This window comes from Brienomyrus brachyistius, chromosome 3 (assembly GCF_023856365.1).
Source record: "Brienomyrus brachyistius isolate T26 chromosome 3, BBRACH_0.4, whole genome shotgun sequence".
Classification (NCBI taxonomy): domain Eukaryota; kingdom Metazoa; phylum Chordata; class Actinopteri; order Osteoglossiformes; family Mormyridae; genus Brienomyrus; species Brienomyrus brachyistius.
In genome coordinates this window covers 30,396,854-30,416,231 of record NC_064535.1, presented here as the reverse complement: position 1 = coordinate 30,416,231, position 19,378 = coordinate 30,396,854, and the positions used below count along the sequence as shown (strand labels likewise).

Sequence of the window (19,378 nt, the reverse complement as noted above, 5' to 3'; positions counted from 1 at the left end):
CGGACATTGCAAAAAAAAAAAAAAACAGTCCTAGAATAAAATGCTGAGTGTCCAGTGTTTCTGAAGTATCCCTTCTCTGTAAGATGTCAGGTAATTACTGAACTGACCTCATTACCATGTAAGTGGGCCTTTAATTGCTATCAAGGGACAATGTTCATTAGCGTGGATCAAACCATAAGGCACATGACTGGTTATGGGATCATACACATGATAATTAACACCTCTGGTGGAGCGTCCTGGTCTCCCAGGTTACACTGTGGTTACGTTTCCAATCACAGTTTTCCAAGTTGCATAACAGGTGTGCTTCAAGAATGCATGCTTGTCAGGGGACCAGTGAACACCAGGCCATCACAGGGTTAACACTGCCATCTACATTCACCAGTTCTCTAAGGCTCAGTGTTCCCATCCAGCTGAATGACAGGTGCCACATGCAGTCAGGAACAATGCCATTGATTCCATGAGATGTAAAAATATGTGCTGCAGCTCATTCTCTGTGAAAAAGAAGTCAAATAGTGGCTTTGCAGTAACACCACAAAATAAACCTGAGCGAACAGGTAGAATAATATTGATGTCCAGGTGTAAGAAAGCCAGCAATAAGCCACTACCATCAGCTGGACTGAATGAACAGCATTTTGGTCCTTTGTTCGATTCAAAACTGAACAATAAATATACTCTTGCTTATCGGCTCCAGAAGGCTGATTCTATGTAGCATTATGAATGAAAAATGCCACCCTGTGTTTATACATTGGTGGATGATGTTAAATTCACCTTGTGCTTGGATGACATGACTCCCTCGACTCCCTATGTCTGCAAGCAGACATATCTTCCATCTCATCAAATCTTTTTTATTGATTAATGTGCTCTCTTCAAGAATGATTAACAATTACTGATTGCTTAATACTAGTACCCTGAATAAGTAGGTAACCATTGTAAATCAGTGGAATGATCATTAATTAGTAAAGTAGTATACTTGTGTTTATTTTGACAAGCACACATATAAACAAACAAATAAAAAACAATAAACAGTAACAGACAGACACAGTGGAGCAGATGGGTGAATACTGCACACAGTGAGTGTACTGGCAGACGCAATGTCAAAATACATAGTTTATGCTGGAAGGAAATCCATTTCACACCATGAAATGAAAATTATATATTAAAAGGCCGTATGTGAGCCTCCAACCAAAAGCTTTCCCGAGCCGCAAAAGAATGCAATATTGAGTCTTAAAAACAGTTCAGAGTAAGGGAAACTACAGACTGAAACACGGTCAGGCTGCTTTCAGAGCCTGTGACCCAATTTAACCCTCGAATGTGAACAAGGGCTACTTTAAGGAAAAAGCCCCCTGCAACTGATTGTATGCTGGGAGCGTTGGTACTGGCACAACTAAGTAAACAAATGACTGGTGGATACCACTAAGTGGATTAGCAATTTGAATTGCTGCTGAAAGAGTACTAATTAATTTAAATGCAACACATTTCATGTTAACATGAACAAACTTGTAACATTTCTTAAGATATCTATAGGTTGCACCTGTTAAATGCAGCATTTAAACCATTATCCCATGACAACCTCAGAACAGTACTGTGGCCGAACACCGCTGGATCGGGCCTTATGGAAGATATGCACACCCAACAGTGTTTAATGCTCCGTGGACCTCATGCCTTGGCCACATCCAGCGGAGTCCTTCATAACCTCAGTCACAAGTCACCATGTCACACCAGTCATAAGTCCCTTTGTCACATTCTGTCTATTCTTGCACGATCTTAATCATAACTCACTTGATCACAATTGAAAGCAATGAGGGATTTATGAAAATTTATGAAAAATAAAAAACAAAGACAAATTGAAAAATTTAGCACCAAAAATTGGAGGTGCTGTTTCTGTTCTTAAAAGCACTTTGAACAGGGGCAACTTCCGCTGAAACTGTGTATAGTAACACTGCCACGTCATTAACGGAAATCTTTACTGTTAAGATATTCAGTGTAATTATGGTGTTGTGAAAGAATCTGTCTTTAACCTGGAACAGAGATATAGGTTGTGTAAGTTTATCGCCCAAAAACCAAAATTAAGAGATCTGTGATGGAGATTCTATGGTGACCATCTCTCACCATCATTCAAGTGAAAACTGGCTCAAACAGTGCCATCATTCCATTCAGCAGTTCACAGTATTCCAATAGGGGGTGGTCCAAAGTCAAGCTAGATCACATGTATGGGGCCAGATAATAACGATATATTTTGAAAAGTGGCTAAAGCTATGATTTCTAGAATGGACATGATGTGTTTTTGAGTAACTGGCATACTGACCAGCACTGGATATAAGCCTATCACAAGGCAGTACAGGGAAAAAAGCATGGGAACTACCCACTGAAGTGACTGGAAGGAGCAGATTTTCTAGGAAAGATCATGGGGTCATTTCAGCTGTGGTAACCGGGTACTGCAGAATGATTCTGAGGGAGACCTTGGGGGAATTTTAGTTGTGATAGGCAGGTACTGCAGGTTGATTCTCGGGGAGACCATGGGGTTGTTTCAGCCGTGGTAGCCAGGTATTACAGGCTGATTCTGGGAAAGACCATGAGATCATTTCAGTTGTGGTAACCAGGTACTGCAGACTGTTTCTGCGACAGCCGCATCAGCTCTTCTCGGATGGCCTTGATTAGAGAAGCAGAGGAGTGGGTGGATGGGGAAGTCTCCTCGGGGGACACTGCTGGATATTCTGGTCCAGTGGGGTCCAGGGGGACTGGTGGTGCAGAGGGCTCCCTCAGTGAGGTTCTTGGCATCTGGAGAACCCAAGAGGAGGTGTACTCTGGGAAGACCGGAACCTTAGGAACACAATATGTATAGTATGTGAGCTGCCTGTTACATACCATGCATACAGCAAGCAAACAGGTCATGGGACTCATTTGGTGCTGTGTGGAAAACCACAATGATTAAATAACACCATGACAGGGCTGGGTCTGAAGCACTACTACCAGTGACAAACTCACCTGGCTCTGGGAAAAGGCTGGTCTTAGATAGTCATCCTCTGGATGATAGGGTCCCCAGCTGGACACTCCCGTTTGGCTGGAGGAGGTTTGGTCCGTCCCAGGGTACGCGCTGATCTGGCTTGACAGGCCTACCTGTGTCAGGTGGTGAAGCTGGGTACCTGTGCAGACAGATACATTTTTCTGTGTGATTTCAATTCACTGTAGTACATAACAGAAATATACACATTTTGAAAACACTTGCAACACAGGGTTTCTGTGAGGAACCAGTACCTGTGGTGCCTCCAACAGGCCGGGGTCTGGCAGATGAGGGCAGTTCTTCAGCATATAGACCCCTGCCTGAGTACAGGGCCAGCGGAGGCAGCGGGTCATCATGGACAGTGTCACTTGGGGGTAGGTAGCTGGAGCCCAGGTCCTGCCTAAGAAAACACACACATACTGTAGGCATTTTCCACTAACGCGGCGCTAATGCCGGTACCAAGTTGGTGCCTAATTTGGATCTGGTTCCCTGCTTTTCCATGCCCAAAAAAGCTGGCTCCAGCCCTTCTCCACAGAATTGGTGGTTTGAAACTAGGAACCTGTGATGTCAGTGTGCGGGGGAAGGCGCTACAATGCGCCATGAACTTCAGCAGAGCCACATTTGCTGAAAACATGACTGTGGACATTGATGCTACCAAGAAAAAAATAAATCAATGATCAAATGATAAGACAAATGCTTTACTGGCAATCTGGGTGTCACCAGAATTTCAACATAAGTTCGAAAATAGCTTAAGAAAAGTTTATGCAAAAACAGTACTAAAAAAGTAGTGCTGAAGAACTAACGTCTCCTACAAAAGATTGTTTTGACAAAATGCTAATTTAAGAACCTGGGGCCGGTTGCACAGAACACCTTAAGTTAAGATTTTCCTTAAAGTCTGAGTTAAGGTCTCTTTAAAATAAAGTCGGTTGCACAAAATAAGTATCCTCCTTAAGGTTTCCTTAAAAATTTCTCATAAGTATTTAAGCTTTTCTCCTTATCTTGGTCATTGCTCATCTTCTTTCAACAAGTTATTATTACACATTAAAGGTATAGATATAAAGTAGACTGTAAGGGTGGGTAACGTTATAGGCTATGCTTAGTTAGAGAGCTCAGCTAAACGTGAAACAGGTTTAACGTTCTATGACACTCACATTTAGACTGCAACCTAATGTGCTAGAAAATAAATAATTCATTACCAGAATTTATTCTATACAAAATGTCATTTTCAAAGTGGAGGCCCACCTCCAAAACCTCTTTCAAATGAGGCAGCGATGGTAGCGGACATGAATGACGCGGCACACTGTTGACTTGTGGACATGAAATTCATCGCCTGTTACAGCCTGGAAGAAGTTCGTAGCATAAACCTGCAGAGCGAACATTAACTGCAACGCAGCTGGGAGAGCGCAGCTTCGGATTGTGGGGTGATCCAACTGCAGGTGGTCGGACAAATCAGAAATTGACTGCCGGTTAAATTTATAAAGCAATTGCTCATCAATAAGCGTATCTAAAGGGTTCTCCCGGTCATGGAACACTCTTATTGGGACTTTAAGGAAAATCTTAACTTAAGATGTTTTGTACAACCGGCCCCAGCTTCCCATCAGCACTGGCAGCAACACTGGCATAGTATTAGTGGAAAAGAGACAGGAGGGTAACACAATACAAACGGGATGTGAACATGAGTCAATGATAACTGTGGGAGTAAATGTACCCACACAGATACACGTACCTCTGCATCACACCCTGGACAGTAGGGGGTGACATTCCAGATTCTGTATATCTCTGCAGACACAGGTAGAGCAAAAGTGTGTAAGGGGGCAAGGACAACACAGAGTAAGTGAAACAGACTGCATGAAGCCAGCTGAATGTCACACACACAGTTACACACAGACATACACACACTTTGGGCATTGGCGTTTTATGATTTTTTTTAGGTGGGGAGCATAAGAAGGGAAAAAATTCATACAGAATGACCAACCTTGTTATTAGCCAATGACGTTTAAATCAATGTGTTTTAAATCAATTAGCACATGACATTTCAATCAATGAGTAATGGGGTGTAGCAGGGGTGCCCTGTGGTCCCCACGCCTGTATATACCCATTGACCATGAGGCAGCTGCCTCTTTCTCTCTCTCTCTCTCTCTCTCTCTGTCACACACACACACACACACACACACACACACAATATGAGTGCACATTATTGTCATTAATCATCTTTGTCTGTCCCAGCAAAAAAGCACTGAAAATAAACTATGCCTTGTTAATACAAACCAAATATTCCAGTGATTTTGTCATGTTAAGGTTATGTGTTGGTTTAATGGCATGTGTTCATTCAGTTAACACTTAGGTACTGGGAGATGATACACGTGTTCATTCACAAAGAAAAAAGCAGATAACGGCACCCGAGAAAGAATCCAAAGACCCAAAGATGAAGCATGAAGTGCCGCTTATGTCCACAAAAAAGGACAACTACCTGCAAGCCCTGGGAAAAGTGGGCCAGAACTAATTAGTTCATCAAGTGAAATCGAGGCAGACAGACGGCTTCTCTGCCGGAGCAAAGAAGGCGGCATGTCCACACTCCACGAAGGCCCTGCAACCCCATGGAGAGGAAAGCTGTAGCTATACAACAGTCATGTTTATATACTGGAGATGCTGGTAACTGCACTACAGCATGCCATCCTGGCCATGACTGCTATGCACTTCTGAATTTTGTGTTAAAGCATTTTTCTTTTGGGAAACCACATAAATTTTGATGTACCTTTCTTTGGAACAATAGATAGAATGCGCAGCCTGTGGGGTCAAAGGTCATGAAGAGAGTACCCACTGAAGAAAGACTGTGAGATAGTATGGGTGTGGTCAAAGTGAAGTTCCTCTCACTTCCTCACTCACCGCAGAGACGGGGCTCAAAGGCAGGGCTGTAGGGTGGGGTGGCGCCCACTGGCCATGGGGGGTCCGGGGTGGGGGGCTGGCGTTGACCAGGCTGGCCTCTGAGCTGGGAGACACCAGCGCAAAGGCGTCGTCCAGCAGGGAGTGCATCTGCTGCCTGGCCTCCTCAATGGAAGGCTGCGGAGGTACGTAGGGGGGAGGGGCTGTGGCAAACACATCATCGCTGGGGGAGGGGCTCCGGGGCTCAAGTGCTTGGTCGGGGTCCGACTGCGATGACACAGAACGAGGACATTCAAACTTTGCTTATCAGGAGATGCATCTGATGACCTCAGGCACGTTACTCTGATGTCTCAGTTGGTAGTGTGTTCATTAATGTGCCACTTAATGAACTAATTATGAAGTAAATGCCAAAATACACAGGGGGGGGGGGGGCTCCAAGGCCCATAAACTTCACTGTAACTAAAATCAATATTATTGCCCATTTTTCTACCACTTTCCCACTAGTTCATGTTCAGCCCATTATTACTGCCAGTTATACTAAATATTCAGTGATTCTGAATTATGCACATAAAGGTAAATCTTTATCCTGTTCCTGATATTCTGACCAGGTAAGTTATTGAAATGTGGATGGGTGAAATACACCAACAAATCTAAAATATAATACATTAAAATAAATAATTATACTGGTAAAAAAACATCCTGATTGTAGGTTCATTACTACATTTCCTGTTTTGGTACTAATGACATCTGCATGATTCCATACTGTGTTTTCCTGAAAAAAATAACAGAACATATGGGAACTGTAATTCAAGAACCAAACATGTTTGTACACACCACAAAGGCAATGTTGTTAACCCCTGGAAACTTCCTGTAGGTGGTGTCGTTGTCTATGGGGATAAGTCTGTCACTGTCGGTATCCACCAGGCTGCCGTTCACCGGGAACCTCTTCCTCTCTTTGGGGGACCGCCTCCCCTTGCTGATGCAGGTCACATGTCATTACCCATGAGCCCAGGTTTTTCAGCATGCATCTTAGCAGCTCAGCATACTCCTAAACATTCTCATATGTCCATCAGGTCCTCCATGACAGGGGTTACGGAGGACCATCTACCTGCATACACTCACTGTACGGACAGAGCTGTAAATGTCACTCATTAATGACACTTTAACAGCACCAAATGAACCAAGACTCCAAACAGGTATTTTATCAGAACAGAAATGAAACAGACCAATATGAATCTCCAGTTAGTAGTCAGGGGCAGAGGTGTGTGAATATTCAGCTAAATTATATCTAAAGCTAATTTTAACATATTATTGCTCAAAACCAGTACAAAGGGTTTGTCAATAAATTTTGCTTATAGACAAGACCTCAGATTGCTGGAGGCATTTGAATTGTTAACACATCTCTATCAATATAACAGGTTTATTTGATATTGAGACTGACTCCTAGACATGGAAAACCAGAGATCCCTGACCCGCCCCAATTCTCATTCAAACCCCATAATGTATTTTTGAAAATCTCTCAAACTAAAAGAAGGATTTAAAGGTTGATCTGTGACCCTTGACCTCTTCCTGGGCTCCATGTAAACGGAAGGCACATGAACATCCGGGTCCAGGATCCTGTCGAACTGCAGCTGTGCCTTCTGGTAGACATCTTTCGGCTCAAACCCATCCATGAGGTCTTCCATGGCGGGAAAGTCGTAGTGTCCCTTCCTCTTGGCCCGAAGGCGGATCTTGTTGCGGTAATGCTCGATCTCAGACTTCTGCCTCAGGGCTACCCTAATCTGAACCGAAGACACTTATGTGTTATGAGATAGAATGACCCCAGTCTGCCAAGGAAATCAGTCAATGTGTTTTTTCAAATTAAATCATTGCTCGTTTCTTATCACTCTACTCTTAGGAAATAAGGTAACAGTCCAAGCTGTATGACACAGCTCCAGCCCATGGCAAAGAGGCATGACGGGAGCCAAGCCTTACCTCCCTATTGATACTAGTGCTCTCCAGGACCCTCTCAATGACAGGGGGGCTGTTGGGTGCTGGTGCAGGCAAAGGCTGCATGGCGATCAGCTGAATCTTGTTGGCTACCCGCCGGGTGCATTCTGTAGGGCGAGACGCACGGTCCACGTGTTCAAAGATGGAGGCTGAGGATTGCTGATCATTGTCCCCGTTGCCTGCTGAGGGTCCTGGTGTGGGGGAGTCAAAGGGGTCAGTAATGGAGGTCACTTACCCACTACTCCCCTGAGAGAAAGGGGATTTGGAGCAAAACTCATTTTAAAAAGTGCTTTTGATTTACATTTTGGATTATTTGAACTGCCTGCTGCGAAATCAATTCTTTAGGTCTGTAATGCTTTATTTCTGCCACAAAGGGGCAAATGTGCCACATTAATGCCAATTTCCCATTCACAATAAGATAAAGAATAATATAGGTCCAAACTCAGATGACTTGAATTCTCTATTAATGATCCACCATGAGTATGGCACAATGGTTTCAGCACTATGCCTTCATCAGTGTGTGCCTCCAGTCAAGTCAATACTTACAATACTTACAATTTAAACTGGGTCATTAGTCCACCTGGAGTAAATAATAATAATAATAATAATAATAATAATAATAACAATAATAGTAATAATAGATACTATTTGATCCCCGTGGGCGAGAAGGGCAGCCATCTCTTGTGGCACCCAGGGAGATGGGGCTTAAGGGTCTTGCTCAAGCACCTGCAGACCTGCCGAAGCTGGGTTCGAACTGGTGACCTTCTGATCACAGGCTTAGCCCACTGAGCCACGTGCTGCCCCCACATATATATCACATATTACTTTTACTAATTAACTCTGCTGTGTTTAGCACAGAGGACGATTAATGCTAAAGTAGTGGGCTAAACGCAGTAACATCTACTCTTCAGATGTAAGAACAATATTCCCTGGGACTCAAAATGGACCAAACTCCATCACAAACTACTTGGAGAGTATACAGCTTTTACACAGCTTGCACAGACCAGATGACCAGCATTCTATCCACCAGTCATGAAGAGGAAATAAATACTTCCTACTGATTTAATTCTTCCCTGAGTGATACAATAAGGCATAAATCAGCAGTAAGAAGTGGGAACTTGACAGAATTATTAATTTTACTGCGCTGATCAGATCCAGAGCATCAGTACTGTGAGCACAGAGCAGCACTGAAGCTCTCTGTACTATAACAGTGCAGACTAGAGGATCTGTCTGCAAGCTCCAGAGAGCAGAAGGTGCAGAATGAGTGAGGTCCTGGCACAGACCCTCCAGTACACCTTTACCAGGACAGACTGCTCATTGGGGGACATTCTTTAGGACTAAGCATGCAAACCAAATATCCCCTACCATGTAATAAAAACCTGTTTTTTTGACATTGTGGAGAAATTTTTCCATTTTTCAGGTCCCCACAAAGATTTGTGAATGTAATCAAAAAAGTAAAAATGCCAAATGTCTTGAATTTTGTTTGGTTATGGTTAAGGTGAGGGCTGGGTAGAGGTTAAGATCATCATGTTCTCATTTGAGTCTTTGAAATGAATGGAGAGTCTCTACAAAGATATAATTACAAACTTCTGTGTGTGTATGTGTGTGTGTGTGTGCAAAAACTCTTGTATTTTCCTCGGTTATTTATGGGTATGGTTAGGGCTCGGTAGGGATTACGGTTGTCATGGTTAGTGTTAGAATTTTTCCCATAGAAATGAATGAGCGGTCCTCATAAATATATGTTTACCCAATATGTATGTGTGTGGGTGCGTGTGTGTGTGCGTGTGTGTGTGTGAGAGAGAGAGAGAGAGAGAAAGAGAGAGAGACCCAGCATGGCCTAGTGGCACTTGCCATTTTTGGGAGGCTTCCGCAGCTGCTTCCCCTCACTGGGAGTGCCATGGATGTGGGCGTTCTCCTCGGCTGACTCTCTCCCACTGGATGGATTGCTCCCCATGGAGTCAGCATCTGATGGGGAGATCCTGCCAAACACCAGACAATTCAAGTGACATCTCTCCAAGGAGTGGCTCCAGTGAATACTCCATGGCCCATGGAGAGCAGGGCTTGCAGTTTACTGTGCTGGTTAGTTACCTTACAGCACTGGAGCCTGACACTGTTATGTGAGGAAATGCTACTGGCACTTTGTAAGAGTATCACCATTACCATCAACCTGCCTATGGGCTAATTAAAATTTAGGTACACTTAAATCTTTAGATATTAAATATTTAGAAGATTTTATCCAAAGCAACATACAATTCAGAAAGGAGAAATCAGACCGTCCCTAGAGCCATTGGGCTTAAAGGCCTTACTCAGGGGCGTAATCGCAAAATCACTCTAATAAATCTGGGATTCAAATTGGTGACCTTCTGCTCACAGGCACACCATCCAAACCCACAGACCCCGACACCGGTACACACGGTCCTATTCTCAGCCACGGTTTAGTTGGAAGGGTGCTGTGGCAAGGTGTAGTGGCAGCATTGTACAGTTGGCCCTCGTTTATTGTGGTTAATCAGTTCCAGACTCTACCGCAATAACTGAATTTCTGCGAAGTAGGATTCTTTATTTATAAACCGATTACTCTCGTAGTTAGAGCATAGAAAACCTGGTTACGACATTCTAAATACGGTTTTTAACATTATTAGAGCCCTCTAGACATGAAATAACACCCTTTAGTTAACATTACTGTTATGATTGCTGGACACGGAAGCAGGAACGGGGAGACGAGGAATCAGACTCGAAGAGTTTATTTGGAATCGCTCCAAATGCAGGACACAGGAACATGGAACATCAAAACGCCAATGACAGACCTGGGGTTAGACTCTGACGTGGACTTAAATACACCGGACGAATCCAACTGACAGGAAACAGCTGGTCACAATCGAGGTTGCACACGTGGTTAATAAGGGGGCGTGGCACACAAGAGAATCGTATAGGTAGGTCATGACAATTACATTCGTATTACTCAATATATTAGACAAAATAAGAGAAAATGAGACATATTAGACGTTGCAAATATCATATTATTATTATTGTACATTTAATTATGAAGAGCAAAGAAGCTTCCGATGCATAGCGATGATTTTCACTGTCTCGATCAACTGTCATTAACGTTACATGTTGTTATTGGGTGTGCTAGTCCGCAATAAAGTCCTTTGTCCGTATCCACGGTTCCCCTCGCCTGCTTCCGTGTGTCGATCGTGACAGAATGACCGGACTCCAGAAGACATCACCTCGTCTGTACGAAGAGGAACACCTCAGTGCCACAGATGAGGTACTATACTAGCTCGAGCAACCCGAAGTCCGGGATGATCCCATGCTTTGAGCTATAGTCAACCGGAGCAGGGACATCCTGGAGGAGATGTCTCTACTCAGAAAACCACACCTTGCTGGAGAGGTGCGCTAAAATTCGCGGCGGCTGAATCAAACGGGGTGGTGGAATCAAACATGTGGAAGGTAGCCCTCTCCAGTGGACCGCCATATTGTTGACTGTCCGAGCTGCCTGAAGTGCCCCAGATTCCGCAGAAAGCGAACCGGAAGAAGAAAAAGCAGGAGATCTTCATTGGGTCTCACTCTCCGCTGCTTCCCCTGCCAGATGTTGGGAGGAATCCCTCCCGGTGCTTAATCCGGTGGTGTTTACACCTGCTACCCCTTGCCCCGACCGTCTGCCTGTCGCTTTGCTGCCCAAGGGGCCAGGTCTGACGAGGACTCCATCCTGCGGGTGGACCCGGGCAGCGCCCCCCATGGTTCCTGTGCCTCCTGCAGCGCCCCTCGTAGTTTCTGTGCCTTCTGCAGTATCGCCCGAGGTCCCTGCACCTCCAGTCCCTGCTGCGCCCCCAGAGGCTCCTGCTACGGTGCCGCCTTCGTCTGCTGCAGCACCACCTTCACTCCCCCTGGTTCCCGACCCTCCGCCTCCAGTCCCCCCGGTTCTCGACCCTTCGCCTCCAGTCCCCCTGGTTCCAGACCCTCCGCCTCCAGTCCCCCCAGTTCCAGATTCAACTCCCATGACCCCAGCCCCTGTCCCTGAGGAGGTCCCTGACTGCCGGACCATAGCTCCTCCCCCAGTGACTTCCCAGCCTTACATCTGAAGCATTGTGTGTAAATGAACTTGAACAGGCAACTTCAAACATGGAAAAATGCCTTCGCAACACTCTAGATCTTTTGGCTCCACTTAAGAGGATAAAGCATAGTGATAACAAACCTACCCCCTGGTACTCTGACCATACACGTAAACTCAAACAGGCATCACGCAAGCTAGAGTGCAAATGGCGCTCAACTAAACTAGAAGTTTTCACATCTGCCTGGAAAGAGAGCCTCTCTAAATACAGACAAGCACTAGTGACTGCTAGGTCTGTGTATCTCTCCAGATTAATATACATGAACAAAACCAATCCTAAATTCCTATTTGAATCCGTGGCTAGGATAATACAGAATTCTTCATTTAACTCGCAAGTCCCGCAAGCTCTTAAGAGTGATGACTTTCTTACATTTTTTAATGGTAAAATAACTAAGATTAGACAGACCATCCAGTGCACACCCTTACCTACTTATGGCTGCCAGCCTCCTGCTAGTCTTATGCCTACCAATAATGAGACCTTTGAATTCCAATTACACACTCAGAACTTTTGAGCTTAATTTTCTCCTGTAAATCCTCTTCAAGGAAATTGCACAACAGATTAGCACTACTGTGTTAAATGTGTTAAACTCTTCTCTTAGGCTTGGATCTGTTCCAAAACCTTTTAAAATGGCTGTTATCAGACCCGTCCTAAAGAAACCAAATCTGGAACCCAGTGTTTTAAGAAACTATAGACCTATCTCAAATCTTCCTTTCATTTCAAAGATCATGGAAAAGGTTGTAGTTCATCAGTTGTCCTCTTTCCTACAAAAAATAATGCCAGTGAATTATATCAGTCTGGCTTTAGACCAAACCATAGCATAGAAACTGCTCTAGTCAAAGTAATGAAATTTACTTGTGGCTTCTGACCGTGGCTGTGTATCTCTGTTGGTATCGCTAGATTTAACTGCAGCGTTCGATACGGTGGACCATAATATCCTCTTGGATCGGTTAGAAGGTGTAGTTGGCATTGCGGGGACAGCACTTTCTTGGTTCCGCTCATATTTAACTGATCGCTATCAGTATGCCCATGTGAACAATGAATCATCCAAGGCCACAAAAGTTGAATATGGTGTCCCACAGGTATCAGTCCTGGGCCCGCTACTGTTTACCCTATACATGCTACCTCTTGGTAACATTATTAGAAATCATGGTATTGGGTTTCATGGTTATGCAGATGATACACAGTTGTACATATCTGTTAACCCTGATAATACATCACTGCTATCTTGGTTAGAAGACTGTCTATTAGATATCTGGTGCTGGATGGCAAAAAATGTCCTTATGTTAAACACAGAAAAAACAGAAGTTCTGGTAATTGGTTCCAAGGCTGCAAGAAATAAGTTTCACAACCTCAACGTTGGTAGCCTTCCTACACAACCTAACACGGTGGTTAGAAATCTTGGCGTTCTTCATGCTCACATTAGAAGTATTACTAGAACTGCGTTTTATCATCTACGGAACATAGCCAAGCTTCGTAAGATGCTCTCACTTCATGATGCAGAAAAATTAATACATGCCTTTGTAAGTTCCAGACTGGATTACTGTAATGCCCTCCTATGGGGTTGCCCGTCTGGATCCTTGCATAAACTTCAGTTGGTACAGAATGCTGCAGCCAGAGTTCTAACAAACACTAAAAAATTTGATCGTATTACACCAGTCATATCCTCTCTTCATTGGCTGCCAGTTAAGTCTTGAATTGACTATAAAATACTGCTATTAACCTACAAAGCACTGATTGGCCTTGCACCAGAATACCTTAGTGATCTGCTGACCACATACAACCCTCCATGCTTGCTTCGCTCTCAAGCCATGGGATATCTGTTAGTGCCTAAGGTAGAAAGAGCTACGGCAGGCTGCAGAGCTTTCTCCTACAGAGCTCCTCAGCTGTGGAATGGTCTTCCATCGGATGTGCGGGTTTCAGGCTTCTCTACTTTGACTAATTGTACATTTTATTTCCCATACTCCTCCTGGGGGGTGATGCCTGGAGATCCCAATCTATCAAGATGTCCAGCATACCCTACTACATGTGACGTCGCCACCACCAGTGACGTCCCTGCATCCAGCTCGCCATTCTGCCTGTGTCATCTTCCATGTATGACCCGCTGCCTTACCTCTGGTTGCCTGGCGATTGGAAGAAGACTCGACACTGGCTTGTCATCCTCCCTGCTCTCCAGTTATTTCTCAAATCTTAGGATTGGGACAGTGTGACTTGGCACTTAACCATCTCTGGCACTTAACCATCTCTCCTATTTGACTCTCCCTGCCGGCCCTTGGAGGATGGGCTCCCCCTTTGAGTCTGGCCCCTCCCAAGGTTTCTTCCTTCTTGGGAGTTTTTCCTTGCCACTGTTGCCTTTGGCTTGCTCACTGGGGGCTTTGGGAGAGGATGCTGTAAAGCGCTTTGAGACGATGTAATGTTGTGATAATGCGCTATACAAAAATAAATCTGTTGTTGTTATTTGTTGACTGCTCGACCATCACAGCAGAGCAGATCCCGGCCAGGCCCCCACCTCTCAGTCTCGCCACCTTCTGCATTCCCTCCTGCTCCCTTCTCGTGGTCGTCTGTGGCCCCTGTGGCTTCCGCCCCTCGCCTGCTGGGGTTCCATCCAGCTCCCCGTTTTCCCTCCACCCTTTGCCTCCTTGCCCTCTGACTTTGTGCCCCCTGTGTTTGCTCCTCGTCCTCCTGTTTCTCCTTCTTTCACTCCTGGCCTCTTCGTTCCTCCCGCTGGTGTTCCCCCTGTGTCTCCGGTGTTGCTGCCTCTGTGCCTATTTGCTTTTCCCATTGTTTGTCAGTTGTTGTCTGGGTTGCTGTCTTTGTGTCTCTTCTGCGTGTCTGTCTTGTTCCTTGTGCTCCGTTGATGTTTTGCTTTTGTTTTCCAGGTCCCGTGTCCACGGTCCCGTTCCTCGCTCCCCTTAGGCATGCCTGGAGTTCACAACTTTGGGGGGGCGATCCTCCCATGCGCCACGCCCCCTCATCTACCCTATGTGGATTCCCATGCTCACCAGCTGTTACCTGTTGCTGTCATTAGTTCTATGTATTTAGTCCGCATTTCAGTTTGTTTCTCCAGTCTGGTCATTAATGTTACATGCTGTTATTGAGTGTGGTAGCCCGCAATAAAGACCTCAGTCCGGCTCCCCTCGCCTGCTTCCGTGTGCTGATAGTGACAAACCGCAATAGACTGAAGCCACGAAAGTCGAAGCACGAAGGGACGACTGTATCGTCTTTTGTGGCTGTATGGTACTGCCTATTGTGCTGCATGGTGTTGCCTATTGTGGCTGCATCATATTGTGCAATCTGATATTGTTGTGTTGATATTGTTCCTACAACATCACTGGGTGTTTCTCAATATGTGTACTTGGGTTCTCATGTACCCATTTTACCAAATTCCAATACTAAGAACACAGGTACTGAGGATGGTAAAAATACCCGGATGTTGGTCTTGCTCTGCCCCAAATATCAAGGATAAGTCAACTGCATCCTCGTTGAATAAGACCAGTCCCATGATTCATTGTGCCCCATGATCGTTCTTGGGAGGTGAGTTAAAAAGACCGGTCTTGCCAAGACAACAAATACAATCTTTAATTAATGTTACACCAACATCACTGCATCACTGCAACTGACCAAACACATTGTTATAATGTCACAGCTTTGTGAGTTGAGGAAAAAGACTGGCAAATAGTGGCTGCTTCTCAATAAGTGTCCTTGACCATACTTGTGTTCTTATGTACCCATTTTATGTGATCGTCCACTGCTGAAGACCAGTTCCAATACTCAAGAAGTACACAAAAAAATCTCTGGATGCTGTTCCTGCCCCACCCCAACTATGAAAGATAGATCAGTTGCATCCTCACCAAACGAGACCAATCCCATCGTTTATTTCAACTAGCCTTCCAAATTTATTCTTGGGAGGCTGGTTGGCAAGACTGGTCTTAAGACCTTGACTCACTGGTATTAAGAAACACCCATGGCTTTTTTCTGAAGTCGCATATAATTTCATATAGTTCCCCTCCATGAATAGCCACCTTATCACAGTGGAGAGGTTTGTGTGCCTCTGAGATCCTAGAAGCTATGTCGTCCGGGGCAATTGCCCCCGGTAAGGTCTCCCATGGCAAATTGGTCCTAGGTAAGAAGTTACCTAGTGAGAAGACTAACTACTCATAAACATCACTGACAACAGCCAATCACATTTCAGCAGGCTATAATTACCCTTGAATATGACTAAGAATAATTAAATTTGATGCTATGGTGCAACATTCCATCCACTGTCCAGGGCTGTAAAGCAACACTGGTCAGCCTAATGGTTGTGCTAAAGTGTTGTGTTTTACATTTTGCCTGATACAGACGCTCCTCTACTTGCGAATGAGATATGTTCCGAATGGCCGTTTGTATCTATAAATGTTTGTAAATCGTTATTCAGCATCATTTGAAGGGTATATGCAAGTACAAAGAACTAGGATGCTGGTAGTATGCACGCTACACTGCTGTGTGGCGGGAGTAGCGACCAAAAGTCATGCTAGGCGGAATTGCTGCGTAGAATAAAAAATTATGTTGCGGACAGAAAACGGGACCCCAAGGAAAACAATTTAGACTAACAGTCCTTTTCGTTCATATGTCTGACAGTTCGTAAGCTGAAATTTCGTAAGTGTCTTACCATTCACATATAAGATACAGCTAAAAATGATGCTCAGCCAGTTCCATGCTCCCAGGTGAGTTCCTGCACCACTATGAGACAAGCTGAAGCAAGAACTCAACCACATGACATTACTGGCAGTCATAAAGAAAGTGGAAGAGACAGAAACAGAAAGGCGATATATGTATGTGTATGGATCCAAAAGACTTGAATGCTAATATAAAGAGGGAATATTACTAGATTCCAACCAAAGAGGAAATAACAGGTGAAATGGCCGGTGCACAGTTCCTCAGCAAATTGGATGCATCCCAGGACTTTTGACAATTAAAACTGCATGTGAATAACACAAAGCACTGTACATTCAATAGACTGTTTGGGCGCTACTGTTTCCAAAGGATGCCTTTTGGAATCTCTTCAGCTCCAGAGGTGTTCCATGTGGCCATGAAGCATATAGAAGGCATTGAAGGAGTGTGTGTGGATGTAGATCTACATCAGAGCAGCAAAATGACAGGCTGATCAAAGTGCAACAAAACGTCCAGAAGTATGAAAATGTCAGTTTATGTGAAGGAAATCACCCTTCAAGGAGATAGGCTGTTAGGAGTATGTGTGGAGCCAGAAGACAGCAAGGTGAAAGCAATTGATCTTTGACAAATGACACATCACCAAAGTGCATCTTGGGTTGAGTGCCATTTTTGAGGCATCAATTCCATAGGCAAATTCATAACAAACTTGTCTGCAAAAGCAGTGCACCTGAAAGAGCTGTTACATGATAGGTGTGAGTTCAAATGGACTGACTATCACAGAGATGAATGGGCACGGTTGAAAACCACTCTCAAAACAGAACTGACCAACATACAACAATAAAGATATCCACTGACTAATCAAAAAATGGGATTGGGGCTGTTATTACAGACTGATGGAGAAGATTGGAGGCCAGTTGTGTGTGTGTCAAGAACAATGACAATGGATGGAATGTGGCTATGGACAAATCAGTGCTTAGGACTAATGTATGGATTTGAGATATTATATGGCTACAAAGTTCATGGCAGAGAAAGATCACAAGCCATTATTAGCCAAATATAAGGAAGAACCTCACTGTCACTGTGAATTCAAAGACTAATGATGAAGCTACAACGATGATTCTGAATGAGGGTTGGCCTAGAGGTGAATGAGAACAATATAACAACTTCAGAGGAAAGCTCAGAAAGAGTATCGTCAGTGAGCTTCTACTTAGAAAGAAAAGAATCATCATTCATTAGTTGCTAAGGCCAGAGTTGCTGAGAAGATTGCGTGAAAGACACCTAGGTAGGGAAAAATGCAAGAGGAGGGCTAGAATAGCTGTTTATTGGCAAGAATCAATGCTGACATTGACAGGATGGTCCAAAGCTGTGAGATTTGTCTGAGGCAGTAAGCAGAACAGCCAAAAGAACCTATGACAATTACAGACCTACCCAATGAACCATGGTAAAAAGTTGGAACAGACTTGTTGCACTGGGATGAAAAGAATTACCTGGCAATTGACCATTTAATTCCAGAACTTCACCAAAAGGAATGACTTTCGATATGTGACTTTAAGCCCTCTGTATTCCTAGTTAAACAGTAAAGAGAAAGAAGCACACATAGTCAAACAGCTGCTAAAGAAAGCACAAGACAATGACTCAAATCCAAAATCTGACTCTTGAGTTACCGAACTACACCACTTGAACATGGCATGGTCTTCTGCAGAGACTCTATTGGGACGTAAGCTACGCTCCATGATTCCCTACACTACAAAATGAAAGGAAAACATACTGAAACAAATATAAAACTGTCTACAAAACAAACATAAAGCAGACTATGACAAGTCAACAAGAAAATTAGTGCCACTGGCAAGACATGACACGATGAGAATACAATATTTGGAACAAGAAAGTGACTCTTCAGGAGGAAGTAAATTTGAGATCCTACAAGGGCAGAATGGAGGAAGAATTGAAGGAGCTTGCTGAAAACATGACACTCCAAGAACACTTAAAAATTCAAATAAAGATCCACCTTGCGGTACATCAGCTGAACCACCATTACTGCCAGATGACAGCAGAACAGCTGAGCTGACTCCCTTTCCTGTGCTGAGAAGATCTATTCCCAGTGTCAAAGCACTTCACAGGCTGAATCTTTAAGAGATACGAATGGAAAAAAATGTTGTTCATATTTGTGCTTTAAACGAGTCTTGTATTGCAGTCTGTTCATGGTTTGGTGGCTTGCATCTAAAGTAAAGTGAATGAACTCTGACTACCAGGGTCAGAGATTCACAGAATGTGAATGCAGCAGCTTGTAGCATAGCTACCTGTAAGAATATACTGTGCAGGCAGAACACACCATGCAATATGTACATTTATGGAGTTTATCACAGCCCTGAATAAATACACAGTTTATTGAACCAAAGTTTCTTCACTTTATGGTAGAAACCTGAAAACGAGGTTACTAAAATGTCAGATACAGGGGTCCTACTGCCTAGAAGCAAAGGTTTGCCATTGTCTGTAAATGAGCTAGCTAATGCTAGCTAGAATTAAACCTAGCAAACCAACAGGACCGAGTTAAATTTAGTTAATAATAGCTAGCTAAATGAGATTTTTTTAAAATCTTATTTCAGTACTTACTTTTTTAATACATGTCCAATCAACAAGCAACAGAGATGCAAAAAGCTGCACTTCTAGTATGTTTCTTTGGCTGATCTTTTTCCCCTAAGTTATGACATCACAACAACATGATTGGTCAGTTGCAATGATG

The 19,378-nt window shown here is 44.0% G+C and overlaps 1 protein-coding gene across 3 annotated transcripts in view; it reads right to left on the bottom strand.

Moving 5' to 3' along the window:
- Window positions 1-957: 957 nt before the first annotated feature.
- Window positions 958-19,378, bottom strand: part of si:ch211-1e14.1 (UPF0606 protein KIAA1549) — a 100,070-nt gene continuing 81,649 nt past the window's right edge. For all 3 annotated transcript variants that reach the window (XM_049007591.1, XM_049007592.1, XM_049007593.1), the window contains exons 12-20: window positions 9,725-9,852; window positions 7,859-8,064; window positions 7,448-7,665; window positions 6,719-6,860; window positions 5,888-6,151; window positions 4,728-4,780; window positions 3,256-3,401; window positions 2,986-3,143; window positions 958-2,820 (exon numbers count right to left, since the gene is read on the bottom strand). In XM_049007591.1, the coding sequence (XP_048863548.1) occupies window positions 2,584-2,820; window positions 2,986-3,143; window positions 3,256-3,401; window positions 4,728-4,780; window positions 5,888-6,151; window positions 6,719-6,860; window positions 7,448-7,665; window positions 7,859-8,064; window positions 9,725-9,852 (1,552 nt within the window). In that variant the 3' untranslated portion in view covers window positions 958-2,583. The remainder of the gene's footprint in view (window positions 2,821-2,985; window positions 3,144-3,255; window positions 3,402-4,727; window positions 4,781-5,887; window positions 6,152-6,718; window positions 6,861-7,447; window positions 7,666-7,858; window positions 8,065-9,724; window positions 9,853-19,378) is intronic.